The 22032-nt window shown below is 47.0% G+C and overlaps 10 protein-coding genes across 10 annotated transcripts; 6 read left to right on the forward strand and 4 right to left on the reverse strand.

Annotated features, from left to right (window-relative positions):
* Positions 1-130: 130 nt before the first annotated feature.
* Positions 131-3669, reverse strand: N7503_006125 (WD repeat-containing protein; the record flags this gene model as incomplete). Its single annotated transcript, XM_057065672.1, has 5 exons — positions 131-139; positions 213-335; positions 386-642; positions 692-3420; positions 3512-3669. The coding sequence occupies 5 exons, from the start codon at positions 3667-3669 to the stop codon at positions 131-133; spliced, it is 3276 nt and encodes a 1091-aa protein (XP_056923415.1).
* Positions 3670-4321: 652 nt separating this feature from the next.
* N7503_006126 (uncharacterized protein) lies at positions 4322-4619 on the reverse strand (the record flags this gene model as incomplete). The annotated part of the gene is made up of 3 exons (XM_057065673.1): positions 4322-4428; positions 4474-4487; positions 4543-4619. The coding sequence occupies 3 exons, from the start codon at positions 4617-4619 to the stop codon at positions 4322-4324; spliced, it is 198 nt and encodes a 65-aa protein (XP_056923416.1).
* Positions 4620-6900: 2281 nt separating this feature from the next.
* Positions 6901-8295, forward strand: N7503_006127 (uncharacterized protein; the record flags this gene model as incomplete). Its single annotated transcript, XM_057065674.1, has 5 exons — positions 6901-7062; positions 7121-7237; positions 7294-7685; positions 7744-7808; positions 7889-8295. 5 exons carry the CDS (start codon positions 6901-6903, stop codon positions 8293-8295), a joined length of 1143 nt encoding a protein of 380 aa, XP_056923417.1.
* A 513-nt stretch (positions 8296-8808) lies between these two features.
* plb2 (lysophospholipase Plb2) lies at positions 8809-10812 on the reverse strand (the record flags this gene model as incomplete). The annotated part of the gene is made up of 2 exons (XM_057065675.1): positions 8809-9973; positions 10034-10812. 2 exons carry the CDS (start codon positions 10810-10812, stop codon positions 8809-8811), a joined length of 1944 nt encoding a protein of 647 aa, XP_056923418.1.
* A 1852-nt stretch (positions 10813-12664) lies between these two features.
* On the forward strand, positions 12665-13321 carry N7503_006129 (uncharacterized protein; the record flags this gene model as incomplete). Its single annotated transcript, XM_057065676.1, has 1 exon — positions 12665-13321. The coding sequence occupies one exon, from the start codon at positions 12665-12667 to the stop codon at positions 13319-13321; it is 657 nt and encodes a 218-aa protein (XP_056923419.1).
* A 1148-nt stretch (positions 13322-14469) lies between these two features.
* Positions 14470-15746, reverse strand: N7503_006130 (uncharacterized protein; the record flags this gene model as incomplete). Its single annotated transcript, XM_057065677.1, has 2 exons — positions 14470-15375; positions 15438-15746. 2 exons carry the CDS (start codon positions 15744-15746, stop codon positions 14470-14472), a joined length of 1215 nt encoding a protein of 404 aa, XP_056923420.1.
* Positions 15747-16330: 584 nt separating this feature from the next.
* N7503_006131 (bZIP transcription factor) lies at positions 16331-17558 on the forward strand (the record flags this gene model as incomplete). The annotated part of the gene is made up of 5 exons (XM_057065678.1): positions 16331-16391; positions 16467-16521; positions 16577-17104; positions 17162-17494; positions 17537-17558. 5 exons carry the CDS (start codon positions 16331-16333, stop codon positions 17556-17558), a joined length of 999 nt encoding a protein of 332 aa, XP_056923421.1.
* Positions 17559-18649: 1091 nt separating this feature from the next.
* On the forward strand, positions 18650-19554 carry N7503_006132 (Major facilitator superfamily domain general substrate transporter; the record flags this gene model as incomplete). Its single annotated transcript, XM_057065679.1, has 2 exons — positions 18650-18726; positions 18765-19554. 2 exons carry the CDS (start codon positions 18650-18652, stop codon positions 19552-19554), a joined length of 867 nt encoding a protein of 288 aa, XP_056923422.1.
* Positions 19555-19883: 329 nt separating this feature from the next.
* N7503_006133 (uncharacterized protein) lies at positions 19884-20111 on the forward strand (the record flags this gene model as incomplete). The annotated part of the gene is made up of 1 exon (XM_057065680.1): positions 19884-20111. One exon carries the CDS (start codon positions 19884-19886, stop codon positions 20109-20111), a length of 228 nt encoding a protein of 75 aa, XP_056923423.1.
* A 50-nt stretch (positions 20112-20161) lies between these two features.
* On the forward strand, positions 20162-21262 carry N7503_006134 (uncharacterized protein; the record flags this gene model as incomplete). The annotated part of the gene is made up of 4 exons (XM_057065681.1): positions 20162-20306; positions 20355-20704; positions 20758-20879; positions 21148-21262. The coding sequence occupies 4 exons, from the start codon at positions 20162-20164 to the stop codon at positions 21260-21262; spliced, it is 732 nt and encodes a 243-aa protein (XP_056923424.1).
* Positions 21263-22032: the final 770 nt, after the last annotated feature.

Raw genomic sequence — 22032 nt, forward strand, 5'->3', positions numbered from 1 at the left:
TTGCGCCAATTGCATGCAACCCTTCGAGCAATCTGTTAAAAATCAACAGTAATAAACGAAAAGAAAATAAAAAGAAACGAATTAAAATACGTGAATGGTTGAAAAGTTGGAGAAAACTCAACTTTCCACATCACATTACCTGCCACAATGTTAGCCATCCCATTCAACACACATCATCACACCGGGCCTGAAAGGAAAAAAGTACAACGCACCAGGCAGTTCTCGTCAAGAACAACGGTGGCACCTTCACCACCTTCTCCACCCATACCCTCGATACCCTCTCCGAGACTCTGGCGGCCTCGAAGGGTGGCCGCAAGTCGAGTGAGCATGCTTCTCTATAGACAGTGATCAGTGTCATTTCATATGCCTGATAAATCTCACATACAGTAATGTAAGCTTCGCTCATACCACCTCGGCGGTCAACATCATTCTGGCTTATGATACGATAGCTGTCATGAAGACGCTTGCGACTCGACAATCCTCCGAGATTGTGCACGGTTGAGCCCAGAACATTCGCAGGGTTATCAGGGTCTAGAATGTTGATGCCTTGCTTGGCTTGCTCCTGAGCATTTCGATCTGGGTTGAAAATTTTGATAGTGCTGTCGATGCCGGACACAGCCATAGTAGGCTCATATGGGTGGCCTGTACTGGTCAATAAGGAGCCTCATGTTTGGAAATGATCACAACTCACCTTGTACGACATTGACAACCTCACTGTCTCCTTCCAATATGTTCACCAGATTGCCCGTCTTTCGATCCCACATGAACACATGGCCGGAGTCGCTGCCACTTACCACGTATTCGTCGTTCAACCCGAAAAAGTTGACGTCCTTGACAGTTTTGATATTACAATGCCCCCGATAAACCTTTGTGTGCGATGAGCATGGGGTGTCGATTTCAACATTTCTTCGACGTCCCTTACGGCCCCCAGAACGCAGAGAAACAGGGATTTCAGTGTCGAAATCTTCTTCGCTCCCATCATCAAAACCGAAGTTCCATCCATCTGGCCCTTCTTGGTCGGCCTCATCCTGATCACTCCCATCGGAATCACTTATCTCCCCATTGACGCTCTCCGTTTCGTCAGCAGAGGACCCTGACGAGGAAAGGGCTCCCCCGGAGTCACCTTGCTGATCGTCGCGCGAGGACGTCTCATTTCTCCTAGAATTGACGTTTCGGCTTGACAGGGAAGTGCTTACGAGATTGATGGATCGAACCCGTTCTTCTGGCTCATCAGGATCAATATCTTCTTGGGTTTCCTCCAGGTATCTTTCCAGCTCTAGGTCACTGTCTGTTTCGTCTACCTCGGGTTGTAGTCCACCGAAAGCACGATTGACAAAGGCATAGTTGACGCGTTTCCCAGTTGTCATTAAAATGCCCCTTCCGACCCGAAAAATCCAAAATCTGGAGGCAGAGGCCCGGTCAAGAGATCTAACTTGGGAGGACGAATTAGACACACGACGTTTGTCAATGCGAGCAGCAGTTGTCCCAAGGTTCTCTAGTGGCAGCTTGACGGCATTTCCAAAGGCAACTACTGCTGCACGATGGGTTGGAAATAATATGCGGGTCCTGTCGTGTTCATATGGGGAAGCATCCACATTGATAACCGGCGAATCTCCGGCGAGGGCATGCAGATATGGGATGAGAATTGTTTCAATCGCACCCTCGGTACCATCTACTGGGATAGGAAATCGTCCATTTTGTCTCCGATGGCATGATCCTCGCTTGAATCCGGCTAATAGCTCTTGTCGGCCTCCGTGTAGCCAAAGCAAGATAGCCTTCAGAAAATCATAGCCGAACTGCGATTCCGGCTCAATGGATTCATCTTCACTTGGCGCGGGAGTAATTTTCTGGAAATCTCGATATGTATCCAAGTCGTTCACTTCGGAGGTAGTCGATGGGGTTTTCAGGATAAAGGCTAGAGTACCAGCGGCCTGAATGAATCTCCATGATTCTTGGCGGTGACGACGGAGGGTCTGTTGAAGAAGGACAGTGTCATGAGATGGATTCATGGGATACCTCCACCCCCGGATGATAGAGTCCATTTGAGGCAGCACGGTACATGCGATCGACAATGCAGACCCAAAAGACTCAGAATAAGCCGCGAGATCATGTTGATCGGACTCCGCTGCCTCTCGTATCGTTTCTTCAAGTGAAAACATAGCCTGTCGGAGCTTCACCATCGATTTGGAAATGTCTCTGCTTAACCGCTGCGCCTCATTCAAGACCGAGTACCTTGCACGTTCCATCAGGTTTTCGGGGGACTCCTCTTCTGACATTCCGGGAATAGGGATATCCGATGACTCGCCATTCTCAAACCGAACCCTCAACGTGTTGGGATCATTGGATCGACGTCGAGAATGATGACGGTCGCCACTTTCTTGGGAAGACATCGACATGGGCTTTGGGCGCTTACGTTTCCGATCGCGCGATCCATTTTTAAAACTTTTCTTTGCAGGTTTTGACAACGAGCTCTTCTCAGGCGAGGCGTCCTGAGCATCAGGGCTTTGAATGAGATCGAAGCTGTAAATGTGGTCTCCCGACCAGCTGACCACCATTTCGTCGGGGTTCGCATCACTGATTTTACAAGCGGTGATATGTCCCTCGTCGAGATCGCGCATGCGATGCTTGCCACGAGGCGCAAACCGTCGAACACATCGAGTGGCTTTCCCCATTACTTCATCGTCGTGCGTACCGGCGCTCGGAGTCGACCGGCTAGGAGTACCTCTTTCCATTACCATGTCGCGACCGAGCATACGCCGATCGTGAAGGAAGCAGTGCACGTGGGCACCACCAAGGGCAATGTAGTGTGGCTGAGAAGGAGAGCATGAAATTGTGTTGAGATCTAGGCTGAAGTTCTTGTAGGAGATGAGGGGCGGAGGGACATTCGAGTCATCGTGTTCGCGGCCAGGCCTATAGGCCATGAAGCCCTGGCCACCATTCGGCGGAGGGTATGCGGAAGTCGGCTGACGCAAATCCCACTGTCGGACCTCACCATCTTCTGAACATGTTAGAAATAGGTAAGGGGAGGACTCGACAACAATCCGCTTTACGCGGTCGGCATGACTCCGGTAGACCCTAGCATTGGTGTTGCCTTCATTCAGATATCGGGCCCCTTCGAAGAAGTTGTTGAAGCGGCGGCTGCGGGCTGAGGCCGCGAATGCGGAGGTGTTAGAGATGTTGCCACTGCTGCTGGAGTATTCGATGTCGAAAACGCGCACCTGGGAATCGCCGGCACAGGTGACTAAGGTTCGATCGTTCGAATGCGGCATGAACTTGACGGAGAAGATGTTGGCCTTGTGGCCTGTATGCACGGTAGTGCTCAGCGCAAAGGGAGCATCGGATGATTCGGGTTGATAGGAGTAGATATTCATATGTTGGTCATCCGAGCCCGAGGCTAAGAGACGTCCTGAACGGGACCAACTGCGACCGTTATTAGAAGCAATCCGGCAAGAGGGAAGCAGACCCGCCTAGTATGTCGGACCAATATGTGCGAGTACAATGAGAAACATACCTGAGGGCATTCACGCAGCCAGTGTGTCCACCAAGCTCGTTCACAATGTCAAGATCGCTGACCCACTCCTTGGAACCGTAAATGTCCCGGAGCCCGGCACGGGCAGATAAGTCCCCGCATTCCCGGCGCCAGAGGCGGTTGTAGAGCGAATCTCTCATGATGGTGATCACTGTGATTGCCCAGGATGAAACTTTGACTAGGGGCGACTGGCGATCATCCTGAGCCGCAGTAGCCGAGGAAGACTGGCGTTACAGCTCGCGTTTTTCTTTTTTCTTTTCTTGGCGATGAATCAGTAGATGACGTCAGGAGCGGGATGAGCGATAGGAACGTCGCGCCGATGATGGAACTGGGGTGCGAGATCCGGAGGATGGGATGAATATATGACCAAGTGAGGGGGAAGTCCAGGAATTAAGAAATTAAGGAACTAACGAGCTAAGGAACCTAAATTAACTTAGGAGGATGAGAACCTGTTTCATTCGGTACTTTGTGTCCATGACCGGCCTAGGCTGGCTGACTCATCTACTCGACCCACTTTACCCCATAGTTATACCAAGTGCAATCGGTAAATCCTTGCAACTGTTCTTTACGAGTAAACGTTATCAAGAGATGCCAATTTACTAAGTTCAACCAATAGAACGTTCTGTCGCTAATGGGTACTGGGTATGATTGCTCGCTCTTGATCTTCAAATACTAACCACTGGGTTTCTCGCCCTGACTCTTCGCCTGGAAAGCGTTAAGCCATATACATGCCGTGTGGAAATAAATGGAAGCTGTGGCTTATACTCGCTGGTAGCTATGTAATTGCCCATCTCATAGCTCCGTCTGAAGCTTGCTAACACACGCAAGGACCTGTTCGCGGCGCCACGGACGAGGGCCTCCGAATTTGGTGAGAGGCCACGTACAGTCCAGATGACCAACTGTGATAATTGAACATGCCCGTTTCTTTGAGATCTTCGGCCCACGGTTCAATGGGCCACTTGTAGCCCTTTTCATGGACATGAACGAATCCCGCCTTCTCAATCGAGGCGCACATGGTGTTCGGAGTGTCGATCGGGCGACCAGATCGTTCCGCGCAGCCAAAGATAACGATTCCGATAATACCTGCCATCAGGAAATATCCGCCATGTCACTAAGCCAATATTCGTGGTAGTGATGAATAGCGTTTGGGAGGACTTGTCGGATGAGCATAGTCCAGAAACCATTGCCAGTCCCGATATCCCCGGGTATTTAATTCCACGTGAGTACAAGGCTACTGCAGTTTCAGAAGCGAGATTCGGATTTTTCTATACCTTTGCATACTGCCCTATGGGTGTCCGAAGTAAGGTGTTAGGTTTGTCTGCATCCAAAGCGCTAGCAAGGGCGTGACTAGTCTTGTTAGGTTAATTGGGTGAATAGAGTGATGGATTGCTCACCCAGCTTCTAAGCTCTCAAAGTGGAGCTCGATGGCGGGGTTCCTAAAGGATGATTAGTTCCATAGTGGACTAGTGGACTTTTTCCCACTTCACCAGTATCGATCAGTATTGATTTTCCCTCACAATTTGATACCGTCGTTCATTTACAAGGAGTCATATAAATCGAAAATATGACGGCGGTTGTTTCGATATGTAAATAAAAATGGGTTCGAAAGGGCCGTTCAAATATTTTACTTTTGCAAGGTCTTGGAAGGTTAAATATTGAATATGGGGCCTCCTTGAACCTCATCATTATTCTCGCATATATTCAGGTTGGTACTCCACCATGTCATCACCGATTCTCGAGCCCACAGACCTTCGGCGCTATTGTTTCCTATTTTCTTACCTCGTTCAGTTGTGCTACGTCCTCCGTCACCTGGTGTAATAACAAACTACATCGTCATTACGAAGTGCTTTGTCCGTTATTCCAAGCATCCTCATTAGATCAGGAAAAGTGACGCAACGGCTCTTGTTTCCACACCCCTTTCCACTTTAGATCAGTTTCACCTTGCATTGACATTTCTAGCCCCTGGCGGGTTCTACCTACTCCTGTTAGTAGAGTCAAAGAACCTTTCCGACGTGAATGGCGCGGACATGTATATTCAATGGCAATGTGGACAAGTTTAATGAAGGAATGTAAATAATTATGCAGCCTGTGCACTGGTCATCAAACAGCCATCAATCGTCAAATCAGGGAACAGTTAAGGCTTTCCATGATCATGTCCATAGGTACAACCCAACCAGTGACCTTGGGACTAATCTTGGTTGGGATTTGGGCAGGTTAGTGCTATCTTTGACTGAAGATAATATGATATCAACTATGTCGAAATATCGCTTTTTTTGTCCCAATAGCCTTCGAAGTCTAGGTTCATATTGTCGGCGAGTGGACGAGGAGGTAATTAGACCTTTCCAGAGAACGAAAATATAGCCCTAAAGGTTATTTTTATTAGCGTCTTCGTATCACAAAGCGGGGCGTTCCGAGCCATGGAACGTAAGAAAAAGCTTGCAGATTCGGAGGCAGCCGGATATGTTTGCTGATCTATATTAAGCATATGTTTGTTGTCTAATACCGGATTGAGCACAATGTGCTGGAATGCCATTGCAACCAGAGAAGGCCAAACAGAGCTGTATTGACTTTTGAACAAATTTAAGGTGGGTCTTTATGTCAATAAGTCTCATTAAGTCGCCATAGAGCTACCTGCTATTGGAGCTTTGCCCACTGTCTGATAGTGAAAGACTCCGGTCAAGTAGTCCGGATGTATACAGATATTTCGTGGATTTATGCCTTCACATCCGGACCACACTTTTGTTATACAAAAGCCGGGCTTGAAACTCGGCATATGTTTCGACAAATTTATGTATACGATAAAAACTTTATTTAAATGACACTCTTAGCGTACCAGACACAAAGCAATTATGCAGCTCGACGCCTGCCAATTGAATGCCTCAGTAGGCGATAGGCGCCCACACTCATGTGCCACTAGGGGGCAATCCCTTATTCCTGAAAAATTCACAGCGTGTATTGGCGGCTCGTAATCTGGATCGGCTTTCGATAGCGCGGTACTGCGAAAACACTACACTGCACTAGTAGCATGTGTTGACAAGGCGTCCGTCAGTGCGTAAATCTCAGCAAATAGGGGGGTTGTATTATTCCCGAAGACCTGCGTCTTAATCTTAGCGATGCCGACCTATCCCGTATCAGGTTAGATAACGTGGGTCCGGCCCGCTGTATCGCCAATCGAGCGGGTTTCGCGGACACTTGAATCTTGCCCTCGTGCAGCTGCATGATTTGGCTCGGACCCCTGGCTTTCAGAATTCTTTCCTTCTCAAATACTTTCTTATTTCCATATTAATTAATCACCATGATGGGTCAATGTCAGGCTCGCTCAATTCCACAACTGTTGTACATTACCCGGCGAAAGACTCAAAGTCTCCAGAATGAGCACCCCGATGCCCCTCGAGGGTCGAGGCCTGGCTATCTTTGTCATCTCGGCCATTTTCATGTTCATTACGATTGTGACAGTCTCATTAAGATGCTTTGTCCGTTCATTCATTGTCCGGGCCTTTGGTTGGGATGATGTCCTCATGCTCGTTGCACTGGTAAATAAAGCGATCCCTCGAAAAATCATGTGACGGAATTAATCTAATGCCCACCCAGGCACTATTCATTGTATTGGCAATATGCTGCATGATTGGAACAGCGAATGGAGTTGGTCATACAAACTTACAATTCGCAGAACTCGCAAGCACCGAGGTTTTCGTAAGAGCGCTTATGGTAAGTCATCATGGTGTTGAATGGAATGATAGTGACTAAATCTGGTTTCTTCAAAGTGGTGGTGGCTTAGTCAAGTCTTTTACATCTGGGCGTCCGGCGTCGCCAAAGTCTCAATCGCCGTTGCACTGCTTCGGTTGACAGTGAAGAAGGTGCATCGCATCATTCTTTGGGGAACAATCTCTTTGACCATTATAATCGGTCTAATATTTTGGCTCGTTTTAATCTTCGAATGCCACCCGATCTCCTTTTTCTGGACTCAAGCGGACGGAAAGCACACCGGGAGCTGTTTACCAGTGAAGACATTGCTCGATGTTGCATATGTCTACAGCGCTTTCACAATCGTATGCGATTTCACTCTTGGCTTCCTACCCGTCTTCTTAGTCTGGGAACTACAGATGAACCGCAGGACGAAAACTGCGGTTGGAGGTATTCTCAGCTTGGGAGCTATGTACGTGCTTTGGGAAAATCGCGATCTAAACGGAGACGAACAATCTAACAAACATCAGTGCGAGTGTAGCCGTCATCATTCGACTACCCTTCCTTCATCACTATGCCGACACTAATTTCCTATGTAAGTTCCAATTACTGCAGGATGTGAAATGGAAAGAGGCAGGCTTGGGGAGGGGGTGAATCAATCTAACATGTCACTAGACTCCACTTATCAAATCGCCATCTGGACTATCATCGAAACCGGTCTTGGCATCACCGCAGGTAGCCTCACTACCCTTCGCCCTCTATTCCGCTGGCTCCTCGATGGGAGCATGTCCTACGGCCGGAACGGGCATACCCCGGAACGAAGCTCAGGACGGTATCGTCTATCTAGCTTCAGGCATGATGGCGCGAAACATTCTCAGGATCCCAACCTTTGGCGTCCCGACACCGATGCCAATACCAAAACTCTGGTGGAAATTGCATCCTCACCTCGGTCACAGGTATCTAGCGATGCCAACAGTAGCCAGGAAGCTTTGAACCCCGGGCCGAATCCATTGGGTCAACGGAGTGGGGGCGTCACAGTTGAGCGTAGTTTTGTGCAGGTGGTCTCGGACCGAGAATCATAGCAGAGTAACTTATGAGAAAATATTTGTCTATTATAATTTGATCATTTTATGAGTGACTAGTGACCAGTCCTTCATCTAGCATTAGTGTAACCCTCTGATCTCTGTTCTTCGCTTTCGGCCTTGACGCTGGCCGACGGGTCCTCTCCCTGATGCCCTGTTTTCCTTTTTCTTTTCTTTCTGAGATGTCAGAAAAGGAGGGAAAACGCTTGCACTGGGGGTATGGCCATTCAGGCTGTTTGCCATTATGCCCAAAAACATGTTCGATATCACTGAGAGATAATGAATTATGTTAGATATAGGAGGGCTCAAGAACATTAATGCATCAGCCAAGAAACTAAGGCGTCAATTCAAAATGTTATTGCAAGTATCCCTGTGGTCATTTTAGCTACTTGGAAAAACCCGATCCACATACGAACATTCGTACTTGGGTCATGATGCCGTTACGAAAATGTAACCCACACACTCTGTTATCAAGAGACTTATAGAAGATAAAAACACATAAATCAGAAAGGGCTAACCGGAAGTCTGCGTAGATTTTCCACCAGTGTTGCTAATATCCAATTGAGATAGTTTATAGGCAGGGTGATAATTGCCAGGGTCGGAGTTGTTGGTTGTCCCATCCCAACAATATCGCTGAAAGCACGCGGTACAGCTTGACGGGACAGGAGTACTGGTTTGCTCCAGACTCCGACTCAAGATCGCACAGCCCAAGCAGATTGGCCAATCGGAATCGACAGTACCGTTACCCAGCGTGGCAATGTCGTAGCCGTTCTCGATAATAGCGTTGCGCTCGGTAGTGTTGTACTGCAGGTCGAACGTGGACACATTGGAGTGATAGATATATGGTGCGTTCGGGATGTAAATGACTAACGGCGCGGAGCCAGAGATGTTCGAGCTGTTGCAGCCGAAGAAAGTCGGTCGGTTATTCAACCCCAGATTGATGAACGTGTTCTGATCTGGCACATATGGGAATGCCAGGCCACTGGTATGACCTAGCGAGCTCAGGCTGCGTTCGTACGTGGCGACCATAGCGGTGCCATTGGGCCAGCGTGTGTTCGTGTCAGCAGATGAGTCAATCGCCAGAATCACGTTCAATTCACGCTTCGACTGCAGCAAGGGCTCCAAGGGAATATTTTGAAGGTCCTCTCCACCATCCACTAAAGTCAAAAGGGCAGAAGTAGCGTACTCTGACTGATTTGTGTATAGATAGAATGGATTAGGCTCATATACGGCGATATCTTGATTCGCCTCCCCGATCGAGTTCAGAATCCGGCTGATGGAGTTTTTCAGTATCTGAGGCACCTCAGTGCCATTGATCAATAAGAACGCTTGGTTAAAGAGTGAGGATGATGTCCCCATTAAGAAACCTGCATTATCGAACCCACGGACGCATTTTTGGTTCATGGGAAGCGTTCCAGCAGAAAAGTTTGACCCAAGAAATTCTAAGGGCACAAACGCCTCCAAGGGCGGATTGAAGGTCCCGAATTCCCAAGGGCTGAATTCAAACACAGTTGTGTTCTTGGAAATCAGGATCTCTCCAGGCGCTCTCCCATCAGCAATGATGATGGGCATGGGCATACTTGCGCTCTGAAAGTCCATGCTTTGGGCAATAGATGACCAGGTATATTCCACACCACCCTCGGTTGCATTGATCAATTGGTAGGCGATAGACCGACCCCTGGTTACCAGATAAGTAGGAATATCTTCAAGGACTGTCCCCCAGACGGGCCTTACTTACCAGTAGTCGGTGATAGAGGTGTTGTAACCAGCTTCTAGTTTGCCATCCACTGCATTTAATATCTGCGAGAAGTACTTAGACGTCCTAACTGCAAAATCGGAACTCTGCGTCGGGCCAACAAGAATTGAATCTTGAAAGAGCCACACCGTTTGGCTGTCTCGCAGGGATGTGACATCCGTATAATTGTTCAGATATATGGACCCAACCAGCCAACTGCCCCCGCTGAGCCCGGCAAGGTATGTGGCCGATTGCAAAACGCCCCCTAGGTGACCCTGAAAGCTCGCGTTGGCCGTTCTAGAGTCAAAAGCCTGTAAGGCGCCACCCCCGTTCATAAGCGCTCTATAGCCGCCTCCGGAAACGGCTATCCCGATGTTAGGGAGTGCGGATGAGTTGGAGGCATGCTTCTCAATGTAGGAGGATGCGTTGAAGGAGTTGAAGTCCAGCCGGCCCAGGAACTCCATCATCGCGTTCACGGTCACATTTCGGCGCTGTTTCAGCCATGCGGTCTCGTTGGATGACAGGCTTGATCCATTGCGGATGAATGGTCTCCTCATGGAACAGGGTTCCTCCCGGGGCGAATACCCATTAGGTGCATTGGGAAGCACCTGTCTCTGAAATAATGAAGATTCAGGGCTGATAGAGTCTCGCTCCAAGCTTCCAGCTGCTCCGTGCAGAATATCTGCTTTATCTGGCGAATCAGAAGCTGCGACTGTCTGTATGAGTGGCCGAAGCCATGCAAGTACCATAAAGAGCAGCTTCCATGTCGCCAAAATATCCATGACAGTGGAAGAAAACGTGATCTAGAAATCCTAGGCCAAGTGTAATCTGATTGAGCTTTATAGATGGCACTGAGAAGTCGCTCCTCGAGTATTTAGCATGATCCACTGTGAGACATTCATCGCACTGATCTGATGAAAGCAATTATACCATCGCCAGGCACACCTAGATAGGTCTAAAATTATCGGAAAGTCATGATGTCAAAGTCGGAGAGTGGGACGAATAAACGGACTCGGTGCTCGAGGCCGTCCACGGGTGGGATTCTAAGTTAGCCGGCTATGTTTTTAGCAGCCAAAATGGCAGGTCTACTAGGTGGCAACGCTCGAGGCCACGGCAGAGGCAAGAGAAAAGAGATCACATAGTACTAGCTTACTTACGTAGCGAGCTGTAAAAATGACGCAGACAGAACAATATAGCTTTGTGGGTGTGTCTTGGACAGATAAAGAGAACAAAAGAGAGCAGCGCTAATCCACACTATAGAGGCCAATCACCTAAATTTCACTGTGGGGTTTTATAATAGGATGAATTATGTAATTTCGGTTCATAATGGATTTCGGTTCATAATGCGCCGCTTTTAGAACTATTGAATACTTTCAGCCTTTAAGTGCAACGCAGATCATTCAATGGCTAATTATTAAACAATTAGATGCAGGATTCGCACATTTCTTGACTTAATATGACGATGCTACAACTATGTTGTTTTCTCTTACCATTTCCGGGCGCCGCAAGAAGACATGCGAGGTGCACTTGAATAAACCGCCCGACCAATCGAATGCTGCCAGTGACTTTTTCTTTCCTTACACTGCTCATATGCAAGCACAAACTTAGGGAAAGTATAGTCTTGAAACTTGGTATACATGATTTGTTTCACGATTTATTGATTGAATGACGAATAAAATTACTGATCAATAATGAGAAACAGCATGCCGAAAACACAATACTATAGGGTACGAAACTCATGCAACAAGTAGGGTTTTATACAACAAGCGACTTAAAGGGTATATGCACGAAAGAATAATGTATTATTTTTGAATTTTGAGCCTTTATTAAGCTGTTAAGCGAAAAGTGGGAAACCTTTCCATGGGGTTGAGAGTACAACGCTAGCTGCGGGGCTAGGCAGAATGATTTTCATGGCTGACTACCCGCAGCCATCGATATATGGCTAAGCTTCGAAAATCCCTTGGCTCTTCCTTGGCTTACTACAATCATCACAATGGCTTCAAGGTCTCAGTCCACCGAATTTGTTCCGCACGAGGTTATTCTTGGGAATGCATCCTCCCCTTTCTCGCCCAGCCATGAGAACGTTACTTGGGTCAAACGCGACCGCGCGTTCCCAGTGAAGCGGTGCCTCTCGGCGTGGAGATGTACACACAAATGTTGCAACTCTCGTCCGTGGTCGAAAAGAGCATTTTTCTGCCGAGTAGTAAATCGTCCATTCTGGCCATTTGTGATGATTCTGTAGGGTTCCTGATTTGTTCTTTGTTCCTTAGGAGACTGCAGCACAACTGACTATCCTAAGAACCGAGGCCTGCTCAACCTTTTTTTCCTAGCCTGGTGCGGCCTGGTCTACTTATTCCCAGACGATCTGGACTTTACTCTTGACGCATGGGTTTTGCCGAGGGGTCGACCATCTATTTTCTCTCACTGGAAGACTCATGGGGTAACTCCAGTCGCCTGCTATTCCCACAATGACTACTGGCGTCAAGTTTCGTTGCACTCTACCCTTGCTGCTGGCTGTATTAGCGTCGAAGCCGACGTTTACTTATCACAAAACGAGCTTCTTGTTGGACATTCGCGCCACACGTTGGCTCGAGGGCAAATTTATCTGCTTTGTACCTCGACCCACTTCTGAAGATGCTTCAGGAGTACAACACAGGGTCAATCGACCTTTCTTCGGATAGAAATATGGTCCAAGGTGATGTTGCAGGAGTGTTTGCCAAGGATCCCTCACAGAGCTTGATCCTTCTCATCGACTTCAAACTTGAAGGCGAGCACATATGGCCTCATCTCGTTCAATATCTTGAGCCGCTTCGTGAAGTAGGATACCTGACTCATTTTAACGGTTCCTCTGTCGTGCAGCGGCCGATATCTATTGTCGCGTCTGGTGATGCGCCCTTCCATCGCATTTTGGAACGGAATACGTCTCGCGATATTTTCTTTGATGCTCCCCTCGGCGAATTATCGCATGTATCGCCAGATTTACCTACAGCCAAATCTATATATAATATCAGCAACAGCTATTATGCGTCTGCCAATTTCAAAGAAGAGATCGGGTCTATCAGAGGGAACCAGTTCTGCCAAGCCCAGCTAGCCAAGATTCGCCATCAAATGAGAGTAGCACATGAGCATGGTCTGAAAGTGCGATACTGGGGCACACCGAGCTGGCCGCGTGGGCTGCATAATCACGTTTGGCATATTCTTGTGCGGGAAGGTGTGGACGTTATCAATTTCGATGATTTGAGGGACGCGACACAACAAGACTGGAGGAAGCATCGCACCTGGTTGAATTGACTAGAATAAAAAGTAATTATAAGTGTATACCGACTCTGATGATTATACATTAGATTTTACTATTCTAAGAAGTAGATTGTGACCTTCACATCCACCACGAAACGATATATTATCTAAATTTCCGGCAAGCATTAATTCATTGGCAAGCTCTGGGACGAGTTTGAGAAGAAGGAAGAAAGTGAACACGTCAGGATTCGCAACGACTCGTCGGTAGACAAAGCCCAATTCCGGCTGCAGGGCTCACAAAAGACGGGGAAGGCATTGCTGGTGCTGCTAACTTCATTTCACACCGCTACTCTCCAACAGCAGCCCATTATCTCCGCAAACCTTGAAGACAAGACTAAGCAGATGTGTCATGATGTAAAGGGCAAAAGCCCAGAAGCGTTACTCCTCCTAGTCTCTGAACAAAAGGTAAATTTTGAGGGTGGGTTTTTGAATGCATTTTGCAGCCTTGCAAGTTTATCGCAGATGTTTTCAAAAAGAAAGCAGGATAACTCCACCAGGAGAAGAACCACTTATTTTTATGCCATTTTCTATATGGCTGAATACTTATTTAATGCTCATTAATTCTGGATGTCCTTAACTTTCTTGGCTAAGAGAGAGATGGTGATCTCAAAGGACGAAATTATATAAAGTCGGCCTTCAAGATTGAACAACGGAGACCATGACTATCCGCAGAAAAACAGGCCCTTATACACAATATAGATGGGTCTCCAGAGTCGATGAGGACAAACATCGGTGTATATATACATAAACCTAACGAGCGATGCTCACTATGAGTAGTTAGCACAGCGTATTAATTAGGCTTTTAGTCAGCTTTAAGTGTATGTTATTCTCATTATCCTTAGCTGCATATACAAGCAGAAGCCATACTATCATTATGACATAGTACGGGACTACAGATTAATCCCATACCTAGGTATTGATAAGAATGTTTCATATGTCATTCATGAACAGTGGTTCCATATTTAGTTCGGTATCCAAAGTTAGTGATCAAAAGGCCCCAACCCCTTCTAGGTATTTGATGGCCTGTCGTGTCACAAGGCTATATGAACGTGCCCATTACTCAAGCACTCCGCCAACCAAGCATACAACTTTAGAAACCTACGAGGTAGTGGCATCCAGAAGCCGCCCTCCTTCTCACAGGGCTATTTTTGAAGAATAGCCATGCCCTGCGATCGTTTCCCAGCACCCAACTTTTCCAGCAAGAAATGCTGAATCTGATGGCCCTCAAAGGAATCGACTACTGTGATTGCCGCAGGGATAGTACCGTTGCCAGGAGAAAGGGCATAAACAAAACGACCAGAAACTTGAAGGTCCGTGAGCCCGAGGTCACCATTTTTCAAGTCCAACATCGACATGATCGCCGAACCATCTTTACTAATCTCAATCAGTCGGTTGACTGCGGCATCAGTCACAAAGAAACTCTTCCTCGCCTTTGAATAGGCGACCCAACAGGTCGCCCCTTGGCCCATGATGGTGACCTTGTGTTTTAAAGATAACTTTTCGGTTGTGTGGTTGAGGCTGAGCAGTGTGGTCCCAAAGGATGCGTCCGTAATGAAGAGATCAGAGGTAAGAGGAACATTGACGCCACCGAAAAGCACAGCAGTTCCTGGGGGCGAGCTTCGTATATCGCCGTCTTCAAAAATAGATGAGCGTGTATCTTTGAAAGGCAGAACAGAAATGAAGCCTGTTTTGTTCGTACTAGGGTCTCCTTTGACGGTGGTGATTAAACGAAACTCATCCGTAGCGAAGAAGACTTGAGCTACCGTATTCGTTGGGCCTATAGGAGGGGTGGTTTGATCAAGGTCAAATTCAACGACCTGCTTCATCTGGCCCAGTCCCATTTGGGTGAATACAGCACAAGACGTGCCGGACTTGGCCCCTGTATACCCGACGCATGCCATGCTGTGCTTCACTGACGCTCCAACAGTCACGGGGAACTCCCCAGGAATTTTAGCAGGCTCTCCGATCATAGTCAAATTTGTTGCATCGTTTGGGTTGATTTTGAACATGGTCAGAGTATTTGACCCAGCGTTTACAGCGAAAAGATACTAATAAAAGCAGTCAGTTTTGAACTCGAAAAAGCCCCGTCGTACTATGGAAATACACTTACATCGCCGCTCACAATCACCGATCCTTGCGATGAAAGTGCGTCCGGGGCTGCAGGTTTTTTGGTGGTACTGTCTATGCCGGCACCTCCTTTGCCACCCGAGGAAGTGATCATACCGCCGTAGAGTTTCCCATCACGTCCGATCGGAATGGAGATAACGCTGTTTTCTTGCTCATTTGATTGAAAATACACTGCTTTTCCAGAAGGCCATCCTTTGTAGGGGTCTCCAGGGCACGCTTCGATGATGTTAGCCTTGGTACACTCGACGAGAAGTGTCATTAATAGGCAGAGGGAGTTCAAGGTAAAAAGCATGGTGGTTGAGAGTTGAGAGTATAAAAAACTGTAACCGTGAAATCCGAGTCGGCAAAGAAAATTGGTATGTATTTCCAAGGTATCATTAGATTGGGTCCTAAAGACGCGGCTTATATATTTCCCTCCCACGCTCCCAAAAACCAAAAGCTATTGTCATCTTTCCTGGACTAGATAGATCTAGGAAATAATGATAGTGTCAACATAGCGAAGCCTTGGGATACGAGTCGGCACTACCCGGAAAAGCTAAATAGTGATTCCGTCAACAATCCATGGATGCAACCCTTTAAAATCAACTTTGGAGTAGATGAGACCTGTGTTGAAACCAAGGTCACGCTAGACCGAAAGAGGAAGAATGATTGGGTCAACAATCCACTATAAGCGAAGCTTGTACAAATGAGGTCTAGCGTCAGAGTTAAAATAGCTGCTAGCCTGACTGATTGCCGCCCTTGATTACGGAAGACAAGTGGATCCAGGGAACCCTTACGTGACCCCTGGGCTGTCCGCTTATTTTCTTCTCTAAGATACACTCGTTGTCCTTCATACATTGAACCTGTGATCGGCCCATATCAACCATCGAATCCACAATGAAGAAGGTGTTTACTTTCCTTCCTGGCCATCGCAACGACGGAGCAAATCGCGATTCGGGTATTCTAATAATTGGTTCCTACAGCGGAGGAACATTGTCGATAGTCATAGAAACCCGCTGACTTTGGATTGTAGCCGATGGTCTTGGGAGTGTCTCTAAACGGCGAGAACAACTCCGGAAAGCGCAACGGTACGGGAGAGAATGGATTCATTTCACAGTCACTCAAAACGCTCATATCTAATAGTACACACCGTCAGCGCAAGCATCAATATTTCAAGAGCCTAGAAAGTGAAGTCTTACGTCTACGTGCCAGTGAAGTGAGCTTACTTGCTCGAGTTCAAACCTTAAGCGATCACGTCAACCAACTTCAAAGAACTCTTGGGCGACATGGGCTTTCTGAAGTCGCTGCACTCAGCGGTACACTGAAAACAACTAATGGCGGTGGGCTAGACTTGGCCATGAACAAAGACTCAATTCAAGATTATGAACAGCTGAAAAGTGGGGTGACCTCAAGAGAGCTCCCAGCGGGTATAGATTTTGATTTGGCGGATCCGTCATCGCATCTAATCAGCCAAGACCACTTGGATCACGTCATGTCGGACCACTCACCAAAGGTCCACACTGAACTCATTGAACCAACTAGCATTCAAAATCTCGATCTACTTTCCGGTCCACAAGTTGTCACTTCTCAATCAAACTATATACAATCTAGATGCACCGGCCTACTATTTAATCCAGACATGGCTGACATGGGGATGGAATTCGTCATGGCGTGAGTACTACTACCTTCTTGTTCTTATCTGTACATGTCTTTCTCACATTGATGCAGACTTGAACACCCCTGTCGTCCTCATCTGGAGCTTCATTTAGACAAGCCCAATGGCCATGCTCTCCTCACATCGGCCACCCTCATTGCCCCACACCATCAGCAACATTTCCCGCTCACAGCTTCAAACCAAACCCAACAGTGCCACACTGCACAAAACCCGCACACTATCTTCGAGAAACTACTAGCCTTGTCTGGACAACTCGTTGTCGAGGATGAACTTAGCCCAATTCAAGCTTGGTACTATATCCTTCAACAATCCTGGGCAAGCAAGCTCGGTCCTAGAAAGCTTAGGAAGCTGAGTGCCTCGCTTTTGAAGCTTATCGAATGCCACGGGTATGTGATCTTCATGAAAGTGACGTAATTTGATTCTTGAAGTGTCACTAAGGTGTTCGTCTAGGTTCGGTGCTGTGATGCAAAAAACGGCATTTGATAATATTCTACTCCAAAGTATCTCAAGGTTAGACTTGGATTAGCTTGGTTAACAAGAGATATAATAAGAAGGTCCTCAGCAAACTACCCATGTATCAGGATTGATAGAAATGAGTGAGCATCTACATGTCTATCTAATGATAGGTATTCCACAAGGTATCTCAATCTTACTTCAACACAATGTGGCTGCCATGTGGCGCGAGATTATGGAGGTCTGCCAGAGCAAATCAAGTCTAATTGCGGATGAGCTTCTGACGGTAAAGCATTTTGATGCACATGATTCTTGGATTCACGCCAAGGCACCTAAGTGCGGGCGGCAGGCCTTGGAATTCGAGCCTCATGATGATGGGAGCCGTTGTGCGTAATTGTCGGGAAACAGGCCCCAAGTAGCGAGCTCTTTCCTCACGCGACAATGCTCCCAAGTTCAAATACTGTCGAAGGTTCTGTATGCTCGGGGTGCAAACAATCTCCTGGCTTGCGCTAGTTGCATTGGTATTTGACATAGTAAGATGGATTATGAACGGGCAGCTATTCTAACCCATCAGTTCAATATTACAATGCTTGATAAATCCAAAAGGAAGAACGATGGGAGATCGACGCCTAATGCTTTGTTGTCGATCAGCAGATGAGAACTTTTGGAATGGCATCATAATAGCTGTAATCAAGCTTGAAGACCATTTCCCGGAGTTGACTTAGGGAGCAGCATTCCATGCAGGAAGACCCTGCCATGGAAATACGAATCAAAAAACAAATCGCCCTAACAGGTCTCAACGACCGAAGGGAGGTAGGTGAGCTCTCGAATAACAAGCATGACTTGAACCTACTGGAAGAGCATTTCAGGCGGCACCGGTCGACGGCGATGGGCATGTCTAGCCCCGATCACCGCTATGGCATCCGATGAAGTCCTCATCAGAGCGCTTAATCATTCTTTGTCACGATATGAACCACAGACACAGAGTGAAGGATTTAGCTTTCGTGAGACTCCAGGTTTTTTGCTTGTATTTTTACAGCACCCGCATCAAATTTGCTTAGCTGTTTGAATGTGGTTTGTTGATCAAAATGGTGTCTTCATATATGACCTACCTCATCAGCAAACAATCAGATTCAATCAAGAACGACGGCGATAATCAAATCATGTTGATCCATAGCATCTCAAAGATGAAAAAAACAAAAGATGGAGATGGCTATTCATCGTAGAGGGGTGCGCAACAGCTGGCATTAGTCTCATCGTGCATTGGACAGTTCTTGACTACCCTCATCGCAGCCGAGGTCTGTCGTTGGAAGAGCAAGGCTTGGCCCAGAATCGTCTCATTCATGACGGAATGGCCGATCCAACGAGTACACCAGGGCAAAATATGTCTATATTCCATTCCTTCCTTAAAGCACTTTTAAGCTGGCAAATTTGGTTGCTCACACCCGCTTATATGACCATAATCGGTGCGCTTGCAATCTCATATTTCTATCCCACTTTGATCATCGGGATGGGATACAACTCCACTACCTCCCAATATATGACCGCTCCTCTGTATCTGGTTTCACTCATGGTGGCAGTACCTGTCTGCATATATGCTGATCGAAAACCGCAGCACAGAGCCAAGTTGTTGGTGGCAGATCTAATAGCGGGCCTAGTTTTCTTTGCCCTCACGGCAGGAATTCAAAACTACGCCGCGCGTTATGTTTTCTTGTGCTTCATCAACATGGCAATTTGGACAGGAAATGCCCTTGGCCTATCATTTGCAACTACTGCGTTCGCAAGCGTCAAGCGAGATACTCGCGCTATCATGCTTGCCATGATGAACGGCATCGCTGGTTTGGCGCAACTGTATGGGAGTGCCCTCTTTCCAGATCAAGACGCGCCAGAGTATCTGGTCGGCCTCACCGTATTTGCGGCCACATTTGCTGTTGGAGCTGTATCATATAGGGTAGCAGATGTGTTATTCCGACGTTATCCGTACAAGGACTAGAGAGTTGTATACCTGGAGAGTCTCGTAAAAAAACTTCGGAAAGTTTGTTTCACTCTGACAATACTATGACGTTAACCAAGATAACCAAGGAAGGAATTGGCACCGAGAATCTATTGAAGGGAATTGACTACTTCTCCTCTCTATTCTCCGGTGTCTTCGGGGAGACGGGCATTTCCCCGCCCCACCTGTGCACCCAACTTGGGCTAGATCGATAGAAAGGAACTCAACGAGAAGCTGTGGTATAAATGGTAGTGACTTCAATCAGCTTAATATCCCGTAGACCTTTTTATCCATATTTCGCAGCCATTGAGTCTCACTCCGCTCTCAAAATGCATCAAATCCAACTTGATCCAAACATTCTCCGCGGTCTTGCTTCCCGAACAGCGATCATCACGGGAGGTGCAGGAGGAATTGGCGCAGCCACTGCGAAGATCTTCAATCAGCACGGTGCCAATGTTGTCATAGCAGATATTCCTGCCCTCGAGGACAAGGCCAACGCAATTATCGCGTCATTTCTTGCGCTTCACGGGCTCTCTTCGTCCCTGTGGAAATCTTGAACTGGGAAGACATGAAGACCCTATTTAAACGCACCGTTCAGACTTTCGGGATGGTTCATACTGTGGTGGCTAACGCTGGCACTATGGAATCATCGGAGGTTCTGAATTTAGAAGACGTGGATAGTGAAGGAGATCTGCGGGAGTCTAATGAAGCTTTCAAAGTTATTGATGTGAACTTGAAAGGAACGCTTAACAGTATGTCTTTAGAACCATGGTCAGACTGGATACTGACTGTGATTCTAGCTTTGCGGCTTGCTATGCACCATATGAAATCTTCTTCCACGCCCGATGATATACTGCCGTCTATCATATTAGTGGCTTCAACATCAGGTTATATGGGCGGAACGGGCGTTTCGGCGTACGTTTCCTCGAAACATGGAGTCATTGGGCTGTTACGTGGTTCTCAGCCAGCTGCACAAAGATATGGTATTTCTGTCAAAGCAATTGCCCCATTTTTCACACCGACACGGATGACAGCTGGCTTTGCAGAAAGGTGGCGCAACGTTGGTCTTGAAGAAAACACGCCAGAGATGGTAGGGAGTGTGATCGCTCAGTCTGCCTTAGATGACACGAAAAGTGGAAGCTGTATCTTAGTACTTCACTCCTTCATTGGGCATGTTGTTGTCCTCTAACTAATAGGCTACAGATCGCAGGAGGATTTTTGAGAGAACTGGAATTTACAAGAACAGACATGATGAGCAAGTGGCTGGGACAGGACTTGGTTGATTTCATGCGTAAGGCGTTTCAATTTATTACAAGTATCGGCGGGTATCAATTGCCACAAACAAGCGACTAGATAGGCATTGTCAACAGGACCTGGCAACGAAAACTGTTGCAACTTAGAGATAACATCATTACTTGGTAAAGCATAGTGTTTCTAGTTGATACACTCCTTTATTTCGCAGTCATATGTATTCGCCCTGGTGGCTTTTTTGCGCTCTCAACTCCGCCCTAGATACTTGTAATCATATAGAACGACCCCTTAAATACCCCCTTTTTCGATCCTTCTGTTGCTCATGATTAACATGGATCTTAGTCGCCCTGTTTCAGTCAATACCACGACATCTCTTGATACTGCTGGTACCAAAGCTGCCTGCGCTTTCGGCCTCGTGCTATCCACGCTAGACCTGCAGGGGCCACAGGGGCACTGACTGTGGCTGTTTCAATGGGCCCATCACTTCGCCTCGGCTAATGGCAAGGGTCTACAGGACTAGGCTACAGAGTTGAGGAAGCATTTGTAGCAATACAAGATACGAGGACGAGCTACATGTTAGGAGAGGGGCCAAAGTTTGTAACAGTTCGGTATCTTCCAAGTATCCGTTACTGGTGCTGCCTAACCTTACTGACTAATTACCATATATTTTGACAAATTTGTGACTTGCATCTTTTTCTACATTTCTTACTAGTTTACTTATCGATTTTGATTATGTAAATAATGAAGTCTCATGGTGAAGTTGAATCATGGCCCCCATACGCTCATACTATACAGTTACGGTATATAGGGTTGTTATTTGCTCGGCATAGTAAAGTAATAGAGTTTGATCAATTAATCTCGGCCGAAGCTAGGCCCTCTCTAGTTTTAAAACCTGTGTGGGTCTAGACTAGCGTCTTGTCGTGGGAACAATGTAACACCACTATCGAGAAATAGGTTAAAGGTCGCACTGAGCGATTCTGAGCTCACCTTCACTTTAAGTTACGAGAGTTCGATGACTATCCCTACGAGGCTACGTTGTAAACCACGCTTTAGAACTAAATACGTATAACTTCCTTTATGAAATATGAATACCTGACCTTACTCTAGTAAAGGGAAAAATAGCTAATAATATAATGACATAATACCCTATTCATTAATTGGAATAATCCATTATGGAACAATGTAGCTACTTTTTGCTATTACCCGTGACGTTTCCAGTGATGGGTG

This window comes from Penicillium pulvis, assembly GCF_028828015.1.
Source record: "Penicillium pulvis strain IBT 33274 chromosome Unknown contig_23_segment0_segment0, whole genome shotgun sequence".
Classification (NCBI taxonomy): domain Eukaryota; kingdom Fungi; phylum Ascomycota; class Eurotiomycetes; order Eurotiales; family Aspergillaceae; genus Penicillium; species Penicillium pulvis.